The sequence below is a fragment of the Myiozetetes cayanensis genome, unplaced genomic scaffold (assembly GCF_022539395.1).
Source record: "Myiozetetes cayanensis isolate MyiCay16 unplaced genomic scaffold, myiCay2020 scf44, whole genome shotgun sequence".
NCBI classification, from domain to species: domain Eukaryota; kingdom Metazoa; phylum Chordata; class Aves; order Passeriformes; family Tyrannidae; genus Myiozetetes; species Myiozetetes cayanensis.
This window is the reverse complement of record NW_026087676.1, coordinates 709,762-727,988: the sequence shown is the minus strand read 5'-3', so window position 1 is coordinate 727,988 and position 18,227 is coordinate 709,762. Positions and strand designations below refer to the sequence as shown.

At 58.4% G+C, this 18,227-nt stretch overlaps 2 protein-coding genes across 2 annotated transcripts; one reads left to right on the top strand and one right to left on the bottom strand.

The window, feature by feature from the left end:
• The first annotated feature begins 4,735 nt into the window (after positions 1–4,735).
• LRRC3C (leucine rich repeat containing 3C) lies at positions 4,736–5,662 on the top strand. Its single transcript, XM_050330757.1, has one exon. It carries the CDS (start codon positions 4,767–4,769, stop codon positions 5,562–5,564), a length of 798 nt encoding a protein of 265 aa, XP_050186714.1. The 5' UTR covers positions 4,736–4,766; the 3' UTR covers positions 5,565–5,662.
• Positions 5,663–12,719: 7,057 nt separating this feature from the next.
• ZPBP2 (zona pellucida binding protein 2) lies at positions 12,720–16,869 on the bottom strand. Its single transcript, XM_050330801.1, is given in 9 exon segments — positions 12,720–12,817; positions 13,315–13,492; positions 14,055–14,140; positions 14,498–14,716; positions 14,953–15,114; positions 15,459–15,584; positions 16,036–16,116; positions 16,789–16,842; positions 16,845–16,869. Coding segments are annotated over 9 exon segments (1,029 nt in total).
• Positions 16,870–18,227: the final 1,358 nt, after the last annotated feature.

Sequence of the window (18,227 nt, the reverse complement as noted above, 5' to 3'; positions counted from 1 at the left end):
AGGGTGGGCAAACACCCCCTCAAACAAAGGGTAGGGGGGCACTGGAGCAGCTTCCCCCGGACACGCTGGAGCAGCTGTGGCTGCCCCATCCCTGGGAGTGCTGAAGGCCGGGTTGGACGAGGCTTGGAGCTACCTGGGATGGTGGAAGGTGTCCCTGCCCATGGCAGGGGGTTGGAACTCGATGATCTTTAAGGTCCTTTCCCACCCAAACCGCTCTGATTCCATGACTCCATGAAAATCCCGGCAGCGATGCGGTGCAGGCCGGCAGCGCTGCGGGACACCCGGCCAAGGTCGGGGCTGGGAGCGAGCGCAGGATTCCAGCGCTGGAGTGCCGGGGGGAGACCATCTGGCCCAGCTTTTGTTTGCACAACCATCAGAGCTCGTCGCGTGGGGCTGGCAGGGCCCGCTGGGGCCGCAGCCATCTGTGCAGGGCTCTGTGTGTGCCCGCTGGCTCGACCAGCGCTGGGGCCACTGCGGGCTGCAAAACCCCTGCCCAGAGCCACGCTGGGGTCCCAGGCCGAGCCCCTGAGCTGAGCCCTGGCATTGGTGGCTGCCCACCCTGCACATGTGGCTCTGCTGGTGCCACTCAGAGCCCCCCAAGCCGCACAGCCAGCTCTTGGCATGGCGAGGGCACAGAGACCCTGCCAGCTGCCAGGGCCGGGGCTGCCGGGGTGTCACACGCTGGCACCGCGCTGCCGGCAGGGCACGGGGTCATTTCCCAGAGCCAGGGCTTGGCAGCGTCTGCTTCCAGAGGCCTTTGGGCACGGAGGGACACACGCACGTGGGTAAAGCAGATGAAGGGCCACTGGTGGGTGTGGTGGCTGCCACCCTGGAGAGGCCCGTCCCTGCCCGGCGGCTCCGGGGTGTCCTCGTGGCAGGGCACGGTGCGGGGATGCCGCCGTGCGGAGGCGGGGGATCCCACGGGATCCGGCCCTGCTTTGCAGGAGATCCACGCACGCACAGCAGGCTCTATTTTTATCCCGCTCCTGCCTGACTGAGCAGCTCCCTGCGCGGTGACATCTAATTTAGCAGCTTCCCCACACCCCGCTGGCTCCGCACGTGAGGGGGAAGCACAATGCAGCAGCTATTTTTAAACGCCCATAAATATTCATCCCTCTCCGTGATGCAGCAGCCGCTGCTGCCGGTGTGAGCGCAGGGGGGACCCGCTCCCCGGGCTCCCCACACCACGTCCACCTGCCCAGGGAACGCCGGCACCGGGGGCAGGGGGTTCCTGGGGGAATCCGATCCCACCTGCTCACTGGCAGCAGCACCCACGTTCCCCCCGTGCTCAGGGGGGCTGTTCCCGCGTGGATTCCCAGGCCTTGCTCGCTCACTCCCGGTGCTGGGCCATGCTCAGCTCCCGCTCTCCCGGCTGCCGGTCCCGCTGCCCGGTCGATGCTGGTTATATTTAGCTCCGTGGTGGCAGCGAGGAGCTGGTTCTGGCTATTTTTAGCCATCCTGCAGTGGGGAGGGTCCGTGTGGGTCGTGCTGCACTGCAGGGTTTGGGCTGGTGGGTGCCGTGTCCTCCACGTGGGACTCCTCCACGTGGAGCTGCTCCTGCTCCCGGGTGTGACCTGCAGCTGGAGTCACCCACCCTCTTCTGGGTCCCACCTCAAGCCCCCCAACCCCTGCCTGTCCCCTCAGCCCTGTCCCATAGCCGTGTCTGTTCACCGGAGCTGGCCCTGTGCTGCCACATCCCAGCACGGCTCCTGGTGGCACTGGGAATGGTGACAGGCAGCACAGGGCTGCTCTGCTCCCCAGTGGAACGGGGAGATGCCAGTGAAGTGCCTGAGAGCACCGACCGTGGCTGCCGACTGCTGCCTGCCAGGCTCCAGCAGTGTCCTGGGACAACCCTGCCCGGCAAACCCAGCATCGCTCCAGCGTTGGGTTTGGCTCCAGTCATGGAATCATCAAAACGACTTCCAAGATCATCGACTCCAACCACTAACCCGGCACTGTCACCTTCACCACTAACCCGTGTCCTCAGGTGCCACATCCACACATTTTCTGAACGCTTCCAGGGTCGCAGCCCCCGCGATGGCCCCGGCGGAGCGCGGTGCGCTCTGGGGACCATCTGCCCGCGGCCGTGTCTGGCTGCCGTCAGGTTCCCTTCCCCTAATTGAGCCGAGATCCAGGCCAGGCGCCTCCTAACCGGTTTATCCTCCCGAAGCAGCGGGAGAACGTCAGTGCTCGGGGCCGGGGCAGCGGCAGCCGCGTCCCGGCCGGCGGCCCCGGGGCCCGGTAACGGCGGCCGCTCTCCATGGTCCTGAGCCGGCCCCGCCGGTGCCCCGGGGCGGCGGGACCACGAGCCCCGGCCCAGCCCAGCGAGCCCCGGCCCGGGCAGCCCAGGGCCGGCCTGGGGACCCGCTCCGGCCCCCCCGGCTCCCGCCCCACCCGGTGCCGCCCCGCAGGTCGGGTTTCCCCGAGTAAGCGATGCCGGTGCCGGGAGGTGGGGGGGGCACCGTGACCCCGCCGGGGTTGGAGTGGGGGGGTCCTGCTCCCTCCGAGGAGCTGGGGAGGGGGCGGGAAGGTCCCGGGGGCAGCGAGGGCAGAGCCTGGGAGCGCCGAACGCCCGGGGGGTGGCCGATCGGGGTCGAGAGGTGTCCCACTGGAGTTTGCAGGGACGCGGCAGGGCGGGGGGCGTGGAACACCCCGAGAACCTCTGACACCGGCTGCCCGGCATCGGGGGTCCCGGCAGCTCCTCACCGGGTCTCCCGGTGTGTTCCCCGCCCCTCCCGGTCTAAGGACCCGGGGCAGCGCTTCTCCCGCGGGGCGAGGAGCTGTGAAGGCTCCGGGCTCGGGGGTGCTCGGCGCTGCACGGCCCCCCCGGCGGGGCGGGCCGGGGGCGGGGAGCCCCGGGGAGGCCCGGGCAGAGGATCCCGCCCACCGGCCCCGCCGCCGCCGCCGGCTCCGGGCCCGCCGCGCTGCGCGGGGCGCGGCCGCTCCGGCCCGGGGCGCGGGGCCGCTCCGCCGCCGGGGCTGCACAGGCAGGTGAGTCCGCACCGGGACCCCCGGCGGGGCGGGAGGCGGCGCGGAGGGGCGGCAGCGCCGCGCCGAACGGAGCTTCCCCCGGGGAAGCACCAGGGCTTCCCTCGCCCGCGACGCCCCCGGGCCGGGGATCCCCGGGCATCCCCAGGCGCACGGCGAGTCCCGGAGCCAGCACCGCCCCCGGTACCTCACCCGCCCTTCCCGGGGCTGGCGACGACCCCATTCCCCACACCCTGCTGGGGACCCCCACGCCCTGCTGCGGGCTGGGGACCTCGCTGTGGGGCAGGGGCTGGCAGCGCCCGTCCGCGCTGCGGTGCCTGGTTCGCATCCCACCCGCGGGGTGTGCCTGTCCCGTGGAGGAAGCAGCTCCATCCCGGGCACCAGGTCGCGGCTCAGTCCGGCGGTTCCCGGGCAGCGGGACGGGGGTCCCGGGGGGCTGCACTTGTCCCGTGTTTGCCTCCGGCAGAGCTGGGGGGCTGGTGCAGTGTGGAGCTGTGGGGTCCCGCTGCCCCTGGGGTTCTCTGAGCGCTGGTGCCCGCTCAGGACCCCCGCGGGTCCGTCAGCGCAGGGGTCGGCTCTGCACAGATGTGACCTTGGGGTGTTTCGGCTCGGCCGAGCTGGGTGACAGTGCCCAGAGCTCGGGGTGCTGTGCTTTGGGGGCCACCCTGGGGTGGGCACCTCTACCCGGCACCAGGGAGACCCAGCCAACACCCCGAGACGGGTTTGCCGGCGTTGGGGTGCTCCGGGGAGCGGGGGAGGTGGGACCTGCAGCAGCTTTGCCCAGGAGGTGCCTGGTGGCACAGCACGGGGCTCCCGCAGCACTGAGCTGCCTGAGCGGGTGCCACAGGCGGTGTCTTTGACTGTGGGATGGCGGGAGAGCACCTGGATCCTCCCTCCGGGGCTCCACCGGCACAGGGACGGGCTGGGGCCCCTGGACGTGGTGGGAGCCAGGGCTGGGAGAACCGGGCAGCACTCGGAGCCCTCGGACACGGCCCTTATCTGCTGCCACCACCCTGGGAACTCACTGCACGCTCAGCTCCAGTGAATTTCCTTTTTCTGTTTTTGTTTCTTTCCTGCTGACGTTTTTCCCCTCCGGAATCAGGGGCTGCGTGGGGCCCACGGTTACGGAGTGGTGTGGGCAGCCCGACCCCGCGGCAGCGGGAAGGGGAGAGGGGCACCCAGCACCCACCCGTGCCAGTCCCCTCGAAAGGAGAGAACCCGGAGCGTGTCCTCCCGTGCCCGGGCGGTGCCGGGGACAGAGCCGGGAGCGGGAACCTGCTGAGCCGCTGCCCGCACATGTTTTCCACGGCGTTCCCCGGAGGCTGCCGGCAGCGGCCGCTCGCCCGGAGCCAGGGCTCTCTCTGGTTCGTCCTCCGGCCGCCGCAGGATGGATCGGCCTCCTGCGAGCAGCGATCGCAGCGCCGTGACCTTGGCAGGGCGGGAGCTCATCCCCGCCTCTGGCTTAGCCCGAGCGTCTCCGGTTGTTACAGCCCAGCTGCCGGCGCAGGAGACGTGCTCAGCCCCTGGGGCCTGATCCTGCCTCGCGGGAGCCCCGAGCGAGGTGCTGGCCGGGGATGAGGGGATGTGTGAGCCGTGGCGGCTGTCCCAGTCCCCATCCCCGTCCCGGTCCCCTGGCCAGGCTCAGGTGCAGTAACCACAGCCAGCACAGGGATGGTTCTACCCCCATCCCCCCTGGCCTGACGCTGTCCCGTTGCTGTCCCCTCTCAGATGTGCCGAGTCCCCCGAGGATGTGAGGAAGGTAAAGGTAGCACAGGACGATGCCTACGGCACAGCGGGTCCTCCTCCTCCCGGTCACTATGGGGCTGCTCCTGCAGAGCCTCCTCCTCCTCCTCCTCCTCCTCCTGGGCTGCTTCCTCCGCCCGGCCACCGCCTTCCCCAAGGGCTGCTACCCCTCGGAGGAGGAGGGGCTGAAGACCTTCCGCTGCAGCAACGCTCGGCTGACCGAGGTCCCCAGAGACATCCCCAACGACACCAACAAGCTCTACCTGGACTCCAACCGCATCCCCTTCCTGCCCCGCGACGCCTTCCGGGACCTGCCCCTGCTGCTGGAGCTGGATCTGTCCCACAACGCCATCGCCAGCGTGGAGAGCGGGGCTTTCCGGGGCCTGGCAGAGCACCTGCACTCGCTGGACTTGTCTTCCAACAGGCTGGTGTCGGTCAGCAAAGATGCCTTCAGCAACCTGAAGGCCAAGGTGAACCTGTCCAACAACCCGTGGCTGTGCGACTGCCGGCTGCAGGAGCTGGTCCGCACCGTGGAGCTGGTGGCCGGCTCCTCGGGCGGCATCGTCTGCGACTCCTCGGCGCAGGAGGAGCACGTGGGCAAAGCCTTCCTGCAGGTCATCGCCGACACGGACCTGTGCAACGTGTACAAGAAGACCACGGACATCGCCATGCTGGTCACCATGTTCGGCTGGTTCGCCATGGTGATCTCCTACCTGGTGTACTACGTGCGGCAGAACCAGGAGGACGCCCGGAGGCACCTGGAGTATCTCAAGTCGCTGCCCAGCAAGCAGCGGCGCTCGGAGGAGTCGTCCACCATCAGCACTGTGGTGTGAGCACCGGCACCCTGCGGGACACGGGGACGCGCAGGGCTGGGAACAGCCGCTCCGGGGGCTCCTCACGCTGCAGGAGCTGTCACAGCCAGTGGTGTCCCACAGAGACACTCGTGGGTTTGCCCCGTTCTCCTCCTGGCAGCGGGATCCACGGCCGGTGAATCCCTGGCTGTGGTGGCTGTGGCCAGGGATGGATATCAGCTGTGAGCACGGAGCATCCACAGTGTCCTCCCACGTTATGGAGGACCTGGAGCATCCCCCTGGCACGTGGCCGTTGCTCCGACCGACCTGGACGTTCGGACTTCGTGTAAAACTTTTATATTTCCTTCGCAGAGATCCCTTGGGGCATTAACGGAATCGGTGTTTCCATCCCTCACGGGGTGGCCTGGGCCTGGCTCCCTGCTGGGAGGGCAGTGGGGAGGAGCAGGGGGGCTGTGAGGGCAGTGCCCTGCTGGGTCACCGACCCTGGGGGGTCACAGGCTGTGGCTGCAGCCACTGGGACCAAAGGATGGGACAGGAACTGGGGACACCCCGGCTGGGAGAGGCCAGAGGCAGCTCCAGCTCCAGCTCTCGTGTGGGTTATTCCACCCCATCTCCCATTTCGGCTCCTGCTGCTCCCTGCTCCCTTCCCAGCACCCCCAGGCCAGGTGGGGTGAGGGATGTGGGGGTCCCCACTCAGAGATGGGGTCACTGGTGGGCAAACCCAGAGCCTTTCCCCTTGGAATGTGGGGAATAAGAACCAAATGGGGAATGAGCTCCCCAGGGCAGAGCCCTCTGGGGCCACCAAGGGGTGTGGGTGCTGATGGAGGGGAACTGAGGGGTCCAGGCAGTGGGTCCTGCCCTGCTGGGATGTTGGGGGGAGCGAGTTTCCCCTCGGTGCTCCCCGGGGACCACGTGGGTGGGTGTTTGCAGCACCCTCACCCCCCGCTCCCCTCGGCTGCCGGAGGGGAGCTCCCACCTCACAAGCTGCCGACCGGTCACTGTGATGGGAAGTGGGATGGAAGGAGCTGCTGCGGCTCCTCCGCCCTCTCCCCACTCCCACACCACTGGCAGGAGCCTGAATATCCCCTAAAAATGCTCCAGAGTCCCTTCTGGACACTTCCAGTATTGGGCTGCAGGCTCCCTGTGGCAGTGGTGGAGGCAAGGCTGGGCACGGAGCTGGCACAGGAGGGGGTCAGTGCCCGCCTTTAGGTGTGCAGGGTCCAAGTGGCGACTCAGAGCAAAGCCAGAGCAGACCAGGACTCTTCCACCCACGTGTCTGGCCCCTGGGAGAGCTGGTTTTTAGCTGGTTTTGGCCTTTTTTTAAACCAACTGAAGATAAATTGCCTTAATTCACCGAGAGCACCAACCAAAGCTGCTTGAACCTCCTCTGTACCGGGCCAGACCTGGCCCAGCCTCAGCCCCTGGTGCGGGCAGCGCGTTTTGGCACAGGCAGGGCTCCAGCCCCAGCCCCTGCCTGTCCTCCCAGTGCCATGGGGAGCCGTGGGACGGAGCCGGCCGGGAGCAGCGCCCGCACCCTTCCACAAGTGCCTGATTCCAGCGCAGACCAGCAGCTCTGCAACGCACAAACACCTCGGGCCCAGCTCCCATCCGGGCGTCCCCACAGCCCCACGGCAGCAACTTCCCCCTCTGACACCGGCTGTGGATGAAAGGGGCTGGGGGTGACCCCTTTGAGGCCCCCCAGGCTGCTCCCCCCTGGTCCCGGTGTGGGGGCCACTGGGACCATCTGACCCACCTGTGTTTGGTTTAAGGGACCTTTTACATTCTCACTTTCTACGACAATAAATGGGCTGCTCCTTTGGCGCGTGCTGGTGTGTCTGTGTCCGTGGGTCACCGGGCCCCGGTGGAGCCGCGCAGGAAGGACGGAGGTGCCCGTGACAGCCGATGTCCTGCCGGGCTGGTGCTGGCAGAAACAGGACACCCGGTGCCCGTGGTAACTCTGCCCCAGCCTTCAATAATGAACACCCCGTGCTCGGCTCAGGTCGCTGGCACGGCGCCGGCCCCAGCGCCACCCAGGACCCCGTGGGGTTGTTTCCCAGGGCCCTGCTCTGCTCCCTGCCCTCCTGTCCCCACTGGAGCAGAGCACAGGGGCAGGACCATGACAGCCAGGAGGGATAAGCCCTTCCCAACACCACAGTCCCACCAGAGCAGCCACTCTGGTCGCAGTCCCGTCCCAGTTTGCCGGTGTCTCTCCCCGTGTGATCCACGCCGTGGAAGGTGAAAGCCAGACCCTAACGCAGAGTGACAGCTCCCACTCACGGGACATTAACCCTGTTTGTCACTCGCTGTCTCCAGACGCAGACCCCGGGCTCTGGAGCAGATGGCTCCTGTCCCCTGCTCCGGTCCCTCCCTGGGGACGCTCCTCCCGCGGCTCCGGGAGCAGCTGGGGAGGGCTGGGGGACACACAGGACACGTGGCCCCGGCTGCCACCTCATCTCCCTGGAGTGCTGCCGGTGTCCCCCCACGGGGCTGGATGACACCAAGTGCTCCAGGCCCAGCCCTGCTCTGGTGCCTGATAATTCCCAGATCCTGCCTGTGGAATTGCTCAGATGGAAACCATGGGGCTCGTTACAGCCCATGCTAACGAGCACGGAGGAAAGGAGGTGCATTCCAGGAGTCTGGCTGGTTGTGGAACAGCTGCTGGTCCATGTGGGTGTACGGGGGATAAAATACATAAGAAACCTCATAGAAGTCTGCAGCAAGCTTTGGGAAAGTAACTTGGCCTGGGATGGATGAAACTGTCTTGGATTTAGACTGTCAGTACTGTCAGATTCTTAATCAGGTGTGGCAAGAAATGAGGAAGAACTGAAAACTGGGATTAGAGGGATATTTTCAGGTGCCTGTGGCTGAGCCCGGGTGTTGGGGGATCTTGGGGTGGGGGGGGGTGTGGGGCTGCAGCCTGACAGAGGCTCAAATCCCACGGAGGGATTTTTCTCATCCCACTCTTTCCAACAGAAAGGTCCTGTGGGTCAGATCCTGCTGGGAGCAGGAGCCAGTGCTCGGCATCAGTGGATGTGAGGACCTCACATTCAAAACAGTCCTCCTTCAGCGAGGAATTAGAATCATCCCCTTTAATCCCCCTCTCCGAGTAACTCGTTTCCTGATGCGGATTTATCCGCAGGGATCAGCAGCAGGAGCATTAGCGGCGTGACCTCCTTCCTCGGCGTTCCTGCGCCGGTAAATCTCCGTTATTAACTTCCAAGGAGCTCTGCCCGCCCATTCCCTGCTCTCCTCTCCGGGATGGAGGGAAATGTGTCACTGGGGCAAGAGCTGCGACCCGAATCCTCCTGCCGGGGATGGCTCTTTGCCTGCCTGGCCCTGAAATCCCTGGGAATACAGGGATAGAGCGATGCTCCCGGGAAGCCTCCAGGATATCCGGCACCCTGCCCACGGATTCATCCTCCCAACAACGGGGCCAGGGCTTGGGGAGTTTTGGGGGGTGTTTTGGGTGAAGGGTTTTGGGAGTAGCCCTGTTTTTGCCAGCCCGTGAGTGCAGCGTGTTCTGCAGCAGCAGCCCCAGGCTGCATCCTGAACTTTGGGCTGATTAGATTTCCAAGAGGGAAGGAAGGATGTCTAATTGTTTAATTTCCACAATTAGAAAAATGTTTATCGATAATTAGGAGTGATGGCAGTGATTACACTGCGATTAGAGCCGGGCTACACTTCATCACCGGCCTTTCACTCGGGGCCTTTATTTCTTTATTTTCACTCCAGAAAGACCCATTTCCAGCCACGTTGCTGCCAATAATGAATCATCCCCGTTCACTGCCTGCACAGCAGCTCCTTAATCCCAAAGTGCCGGTGGTTCCAGGGAAGCTGCCGGACAGGACATGTGGTCACTGGGCTTGGGCAGGAGGAAATTTAATTTCAGAGGGTAGGAAAGCGAAGCAGAGCTAAAAATCACAGCAGCACTTCCTGTGCCTGTGGCTCAGAGCTCGGCGGTTCAGCCGCTCTCTCGCTCCCCTCCGAGCTCCCCGGGGATTTCCCTCTCCTCCCTCATCCAGGGATGATTTCCCAACAACTATTCCTTTCAGGCAAGGTTGGGCCTGTTAATAACATTTTGGGACTCTCAAAGTTTTCCCTCTCAGAGGGAAATGTCGTCTTCCAAGTATTTTTCCTGCCTTGAGAGACACAGAACCGGCAGCATCCGTGGGCTGGGCTTGTGCACCATCCTCCTGTGGAACCAACAGTGGGGCTGTGGCACCTGCAGTGTCACCTGGGGGCTCTTGGGGACAGAAGGGACACCCTCAACTCTCAGCCAAGCTTTGTTTGAAGCCATTTTTCACCAAAGGGACTCCTGGATGAGCCCCTGGGGGAATTCCAGGGGGATGGATTAGCCAGGGCTGCACCACGCCCATCCCAGGTGTGATGAGTTCCTGGGATGTGCCAATCCCGGGGTACCTGGGCTGGCTCCTCCCCACAGCCCCTCCTTAAAACCTGCTGAACAGGGGCCACAAGCTGTGTCCTGTGGGTATTGTTGGTAACTTTGTGGTCTCCCAACTCTTCCTGGCTTAAATTTAGGAGACCTGGACTGTGGGATAATCAAGCTGCTGCAGGGAGTTCCAAGGCATCCTTTCTCCCTGGAGCAGAGGTGTCACTGTCACCCGGAGGACGTGGCCCATCACCACTCCAGCTCTGCAGTGAGTCCTTGAACACGTGTTCCTTAAGTGTTTCTCAAGTGGGTCGTTCCAGGCAGCTCTGATGGGAAAACAATGGGCTGCAGCTTCCAGCTGGCACGCTGTCCCTGTTATTTTCGTGATTTGTGGATGTTTCAAAGCCCTCGTGTGCTGTCAGTACGTGCTGAGATCCCGGAGGTCTGTGTGGAGATGGGGAAGGGAAGTTTGGAGGTTCTAAATCTGTTATTTGTGAGGGTTTCTCAGCACTCCCGAGGTGTTGGGATGGTGGGGTTGGAGCTGTGGGGCTGGGGCAGGTTCAAGGTGGGGTTCAAAGGGCTGAACCCCACAGGGGTAAGGGGGTTTCCCCAGCTCCCCAAGAGCCTCAGGGATAGCCCAGCTTTCCATGATTCCTGCCATGAGGCCAGAGCAGAAGAGAATTTGAGGAGGATTTAAAGCAGTGAGGAAGGAGCTCGTAATTCCTTGTGAGCTATTGTAGCTGTGGGAGGCAGAGAGGAGTGGGAATAGTTAAGGTGAGGTGAGAGCTGATCAGTGATCTGTAAATCCTGAGGTGTGACAGGCAAGGGGATGAGGTGTGAGGAGTGGTGTGAGCAGTAAAAGGTCCAGCTGCTATCCCAGGCACTGAGCTCCAGCTGGATGCAGGGGAATCTCATCCAGGGAAGGCCAGAGGGAAGCCACTTCCTGTTACATTTTCATGGCTCTCCACAGAGTTTTTGGCACAAACTCTTCTGCAATGTGATACTGAAACATTTGACCTATTTTTCTACTTTTAAAGTCATGGAATGGTTTGGGTGGGAAGGGACATTGAAGCCCATCCAGTCACACCCCCTGTCATGGACAGGGACACCTTCCACTGTCCAAGCCCCATCCAGCCTGGCCTTGGACACTTGCAGGGATGGGGCAGCCACAGCTTCCCTGGGCAACCTGTGCCAGGGTCCCATGACCCTCCATGGCTCTTGGTACCTACCTGCAGCTTTTTCCCCTCCTAACTGATGTGTGTGGCGTTTCCTCCCTGCTGAAATAGGCCAAGAGTCTGGGGCAGCAGTGGCTGCTTCATCTGTGCCAGCCTGAGCTGGGCACGGTGTCCAGTTGGCAGGGAGGATAAACAGCCCAAGGGCAGTGGAAGTGCTTGTTACAGCTCACTTTATTGCTCAGCATTTAATAAGTAATGACTCTGAAAAGCTCGGAGCGGGGTCTGTGCCCGTGCTGCCTCCTGCTGTGTCCCTGTCACAGTGGATAAGTTAAACTGGGTTGAATCGGGGCCATTTTTGGATGAATACCCACCAAGGGATTTCGAGATGCTGTAAGAAGTTGGGGGTGTTGAGTGGGAGGTGTTTCCTTTGCTTGACTTCGTCCTGCTTTGTGGGGGAGGGAAAAAAAAAAGAGGAATGGCTCTGTACTAGGAAGCTGGGCATGGATTTCCATGGCTCTGGGTGTGGAGGGTGAGAGTACTCTGGTGTCCCTGTGAGTCAGGAAGGTACAAACTCCCACAGGGAACAGCTTCAAAAAAGAGCTCTAAAAGCCCATGTTCTGGGAGCTCCATCATGGGAGGCTCAGACACTCCATGGGCTCCAAGGCCCAGGCTGGGGAGCAGCTGGAGTTACTTGTGAAGCTCCTGATGTTGGTCAGGTCACCGTTACTCGCAGGGTGATGGATCGCTGCAGGTCCAGCCGCTGACCTTCCACAGCGGATCAGGGGGAGGCTTTGCTGGGAAGAAAACGTTCCCATTAGCTCAGCGCTTTGGCAATTTGTGTCATCCGGTGAACTCGTCAGGAATTCACAGCTGGTGTGAGAGGATCATCTGCTCCTGCAGCACCTGGGGCCAGCTGGGCCCTGCTGAGGGTTTGCTGCAGCAGGAGGAGGAGGAAGAGGCTCTGCAGACTCTGCTTCCATCTGGGATGTTCCCTCTTCTTTCTGGGGAGCAGTGGACAAGCAGAGAACCACAACCATAAACCCCTCATAACTTGTTACTCACCCTCTCTCCTGTCTCAGGGACTCTATTTCCCTTTCCACTCTGGTGTCCCGGCTGGAATATTTCATAAACAGAGAAAGAAACATGGGAGGAAACTTAATGCTTTTAAATCTCAAAGAATTAAACACTTCTCTTAATATCTGCTAGAAACTGCTCAGGGAGATCTTGGCATGTGCCAGCCTGGCACATAACTCCACCACAGCCACCTGCTATCCTTCCTGGAATCCTTTGCAGCTCCTTTGTGTTCTCTGAGCAGCACAAAGCTGTGGCGTGTCTGGTGTCACCACCAGGAAACAGACTCTGCACTGAGCCACGTGACGAACTTCCTCTCTTTCCCTGTTGAATTCCTTTTCCTTGCCTGAACGCTGCATGTCATGCAGCTTTTTTTCCAGTCTAAGGGGTCCCAGAATACGAAGTGCATGAAAAAGGATGGCTTTTTTTTTCTCCCAAAAGGGATGGAGGAGTCCAGAACTGGCAGCTAAAACGAGAAGGACACCGCAACAGCAAGGATTCTCTCGCAGCTGCTCTTTGGTTTTCCAGCTTGCCAGTTAATCAGCAGGATTTTGCTCCGTACATCCTGACGTGAGGCCTCGCACAGGTCCAGCACGTCACCTCGTTGTTGGGACTGTAAGTTCCAGGGCCACAAACCACTGTGGAGAGAACACAGTTGGGGTTCCAGCAGCTCCCCACGTGTTGGGGGAGCTGTCAGACATCCCCACAAGCCTTCCCAAGGCCCTGTGTGAACTCCCTGAGCCTCTGGCTAAATCCCCCCTCAACTTAACCTGCAGCAGGTGCTGCAAGAGCACTTTAAAAACCAGCAGGGAGTTTTCTACTGACTTCCATGAAGGGGGTTGTTTCTTATGTGCTCTGGATCCTGAGGATAGTCAGTCACTAGGGGAAACTCCACTTCACTGCTTCTCCTTTGCTGGTAAATGCTGTGAGCTCACTGACATGCTCCACCAGCTCGTTTCCTGTCCCTATCGTTATCCTAAATCTATAATGTGAGTGTCTTCCCAGAGGATGAACAGAAATATCCCTGCTTGTGACCCCAATATTTCCCAGCTCCTCCCCAGAGCTCTGTGACCAGCACTAATGAGCTCTGTTGCAGTCGGTGAGCTATTTTTACCCCGCGGTGTTTGGTGTTTACCGCAGCAGCTGGCGCAGTTCTGGTGGGTGTGATGGTTCTTCCCAAAACCTGGCCGGCAGCTGTCGATGGGGGTCACGGAGAAGCTGTTCTCCACGTACCGGATTGTAGGGACAGCCTCAGCCTCGTGCTCCAGAATGTACCTCAGCTGCTGGAAAAACTTCCCAATCCGCTCCGTTGCCTAAAATTCGGGAACGTTGGGAGAGTGAAAACGTAGCCTGTTCTTTGGCATTGATTTAAAGATATCAGTAAGTGCTTTCCTGATTCCCACACACTGACTTGGAATCAGACCCAGGATGTGAGCTGATCCCAGGATTTAATATTTTCAAGCCAGAGAGAACAGATTTTAGAAGTTGGCTATGGTAGACTTACTTTTAATTTATTATCTGTTCAAGGAAATGCAATTTAAGATTGAGTTTAGAGAACTGGATATTCAATACATTACAAATCATAAAGTCTATCATTCCTTATTAGGAGTAAATATGAAGGAAATAATGAGGGTTTGTTTGGTTGTTTTTTTTTTTTTTTTTCCAAAACTGGTTCTTTAGCAATTTGTATCAATTTGATTTCTAAACCCATTTTCCACCCTGAACTGAATTGTTTGAAACCCATGAATTGTCATTTACAATCCTGATCCCTTGAAATCTGGGCGAAGATAGATTACTACCAGTTACATCTGCAGGAGCTGAGGCAGAGGTGGGTGTTAAAGAGGCAGAGAAGACACGAGGTGACTGACACAGAACCTGCTGGGCTCTCAGGTTTGTCACATCTTCACAGTCGTAAGGAATCTTGTGGCAAACTTCTTCCCATCCTGGTGCAAACGGATCAACTGTGGATGGGGGGATGAAAACACATGAAGAAAGGGGAAAAGCTAGATTAGGTCCTGGTGGTTTCCTGCCTCCTTCCAACAACCCTCTCCACCTGCACACCTCTGAAATAACCTTTCTTGCTAAGTCTGTAAGTACAACCCTACAAATTTAACATAAAAACTGCGTTTTAGCTCCATCTGTGGGCAGCGAAAAAAACCACAGGCACTCCAGGAAAAAGAAAACCCAAAAAAACCCTAGAGAGGAAATAACTTTCAGAGGTGTCCCTGACTGCCGCGTTTCAGATGTTGTTTGTAGTACCCGGGGGTTGCTTATGAAAGCAAAGGATCCCTCCCAAACAAGCAGTGAAATCGGTTTACCTTGAAAACTAACAAAGAGCTCGTGCTGGAGGCCGTGCTTTGGCGTCCTGATGGAGTGGCACTTGTAGGATGACTTTGTGATGTGACACGTCAGGTGGGCGATGGTGCTGTTCAGGATCTCCTCCAGCGCCTCGAAGAACAAGTCGTTGTTTTTCAGCTTGCAGTGCATCGTGGTGAAGCGAACAAACACCTGGTAGGCATGGTCTGCTTCCCTGTAGGCTGGGAGGAGAGGTTTTGGGGGTGAACTCTGGGTGTGATCAGACCCAGCCTCAGACAGACTGTTGGAGTTCCTCGTGTCTGAAGTGCGGGCTCTTATTCAAAAAGAGATAAGTAAATAAAACTTAGTCACCAGTGGTGGCAGAACAATGTCAGCCTTGCCTGAGCTGACTCAAGAGTGCACATCACAAACCCACCAGCCCAAGGCCACGTGCTTACTCCTGACTTGGGGCTCTTACCATAAACCATGAATTTATAGGCCTCAACGATTTCTGTTTCTTCTTGTGTTGTGGTTTCGATGATTTTGTGGGACAGAGTGCAAGTGTAGGCGCCGGACATCGACTCCCTGAATCCCATCACCATCAGCTTCCCTGTCTCTGTCACATTTATGTACCTTTGCCCTAAAACAGAAATATTAGATTACTGGCAAAGTTCACTTTCTGGTGCATTTAGAATATTTGAAGCTGAGATCTTGTTCCTGTATGTAATGATACTGATTCGTGTTAGCCTGAAATGATCTAAAATCTATGACCTTTATGATTTACTGCAAGGTTTTTTTTTTAGTCTCAAGCATGTGGAATCTTTAGAGGCAGCAGAGAAATAGAATTTAATGTCAGAGCTTGTGGAAAAATCTGGCAAAGGGCCACTGGAGCACTTGGACCCGCCTCCTGTTGCAGGGTGGTGTGAATAGAAACAAGGAAAACACATGTTTGGGGTTTTTTTTAGTCTGAACAAAGGGACTAACCTTCTAAATCTTTTCCATCTGGACCAGTCCACAAATACTTGGGATCTATTATTTTTTCTTGAGAATGGGCCAAATCCATACAGACCAGAAACGGGCTGTTTGTGAACACCTTAACGTACACGTTCACTGCAACACAGAATCAGGTAAATGGTGTGAAATGCTGATATTGAATGAAATCACCAAAACACTAATTAAAAAAATGTCTTTAAAGTTTAGTTTTCCTGTTTGGACTTGAAAAGTGTAAGTTTAATATCCATTTGTTCTTAATTAATATCCTGGAACTGTCCACAGTGTGGCTGGTGCTGACTGTGCAGAGGAGACACTCATGTCCCACACACAAACTGTGGTGCAGGGGCACAAAAAGCACCAGATTTTTGAGAAAGATGCTCATTTAGCTGTTAAATTTTCATCTATGCTTCTAGCAGCACTGTGGGACAAATGTACTTCCATTCCCTTTCCCTTGTTACTGTACATATGAGCTTGTGGCACTTCCCCTGGTGGTACATAATGATCCCTGTGCTTAAAACTCCAAATTCCAGTAAAAACTAAATATGTATATGAAAAAATACCAGTTTACCTTCATGCTTGGTGTCACCATAAACTTCATTCTTTCTGATTAAATCAACAGAAAGTTGCTCTTCCTTCGGTTCCGCTCTCACTGTAGGGAAAAGGAATTGGAATATGAGAGATCAATCTAAATGCCTGATTGCTAATCATTTATTTCACCCTGGCAGGGGTCTTTTGTCTTACTTTTACTTTTCCCCTATGCTTTTCTTTTTAGCAACAAACAGGAGCTTGTGTTTTTGACTTGCCGGTTTTTTGTTGGTTTAGTGCCCAGCCTGCAGACCTGGCTGTTATCAGGTCCCAGACGAGCTGAGCCTTCCCCTTTATGAAAAACCACCAAAATAGTTACAAAATGTGGCCATAAAGTGAAGGCTCCACAGGAGGATGACCCTGAGGAAACACAGAATGGTCACAGGGTGACCGTGGAAGGTGTTGAGGTTTCAGGAACCTGTGAGACTTTGCCTTTTGGGAAACACCAGACCAAGTGGTCGGGCACGAGGGTTCCTGTGATGACAGCGCCTAGGAGGGGTGAAAATTGTTGGAATTTGTTGTTTGGTTTGGTTTTTGTTGTTTTCTTTTGGTTTTTTTTTTTTCAGGCCATGTGTCCCAGGACTGGGTCTGGGGGCAGAGGGCTGTCAGTGGCGTCCCCTCTAAAGGGGCTCCATCACCCGCTCTGAGGGAAGGTTCTACGGTGACACCCCCACCCCACAGCAGCGCCCCGAGCCACACCGTGCCCACTTCCCCGGCACCCCCCCACCCCTCGCACCCCATCCCACCGCCGCCAGCACGGCTGCCATGCCCAGGAGAGCGCCCGGGGGCAGCGGGTCCGCCCGCCGCCCCCCGCCATCCTCCCGCCGCCCCTCACAAACGGCCGCCGCGGGCGCGAGGGGGCGCTAACGGACCCCCCCCTCAGCCTCCATCCCCGCGCGCCGCTTCCCGCCCTTTTCCTCCCCTCAGGGCTGAGGGTGGGAAGGGCTTGGGGGTGGTGGTGGGGAGGAGGAGTGTTCCCTCTGGGTTCCTTCGCTCCCGTCTCTGACCGCCCCCCTCGCCCACACGCGGTGCTTCTTAAACTGTTTAAAACATCCTCCTTCCTCACCCGCCCCTCGCCAGTGCTTTTTAAGCAGGGCTTTGTTGGTTTTTTTTTTCTCTCGCTTTCAGGCCGTTGAGGCGCTCGGTGGCGAAGGAAGGGCCCGCACCCCCCCACCCCAACCCCGCCCCGTTGTCACCCCTCGGCCTCGCTTCGCTCGCAAAGTGCGTACTGAGCTTTGCTTTTGAGCCTCAAGTGGTTTTTCCAGCTGTGGGACAAGGAGAGGGAAGTACAGGGGGAGGAGGAGGGAACGGGCTCCTTCGTGGTGGCTGTGTCAGTGCTGAACCTGCCCAGGGCTATGGAAGGTGTCCCTACCCATGGCGGGGGGCGGAACTTGGACCATCTTTAGGGCCCCTTCCAACCCAAGCCAGTCTGGGATTCTGTGATTCTGTCACTTGTTGTGAGAAAGACTGAAAGTAAGAGCCGGGCACATCCTGTGGCTTCACCTCCGGAGGGGCTGAAAGCACTGGGTGTTCTCCAGCTGCAGGTTTCTGGAGTGAGTCATTATGGGACACATATTTTTCGGCTTGAAACCAAAGAAAACATCCCTTTTAGTACCTGGAAGGGCTCCAAGAGAGCTGTGGAGGGATTTGTGACAAGGGCTTGGAGTGGTAGGCCAAGGGGAATGGCTTTAAACTAAAAAGGGGATATTTAGATTAGATATTGGGAAGAAATTCCTCCCTGGGAGGGTGGGCAGGCCCTGGCACAGGTTACCCAGAGAAGCTGTGGTTACCCCAGCCCTGGAAGTGTCCAAGGCCAGGTTGGATGGGACTTGGAGCAACCTGGGCTAGTGGAAGGTATCCCTGCCCATGGCTTTAAGGTCCCTTCCAACCCAAATCCTTCTTGGTTTCAAAGGTTCTGCCGCTTGCTGTGACTGAAAGGAAGCGCCGGGAACGTCCTGTTGGCTTGACAATAAAGCCAAATGCCACAGTGTTGCTGTGAGTAACTTTCAAGCCGGTTACATATTTTTGGAAAACTTACCAATGACTTTGAAACTCTTAAAAGTGTGAATATTTTGTTTCTAGTGCAAGTGATACAAAAACACTCAAGAAACTGAGAGGAGGGTCCTTGCGTTTGACCACACCTCACATCCTGAGATGCTCCGGACCAGGAACGGT

What these genes read in the sequence shown, in the direction of transcription:
- LRRC3C (XM_050330757.1), top strand. Translation starts at nt 4,767, where the DNA reads ATGCCTACGGCACAGCGGGTCCTCCTCCTCCCGGTCACTATGGGGCTG.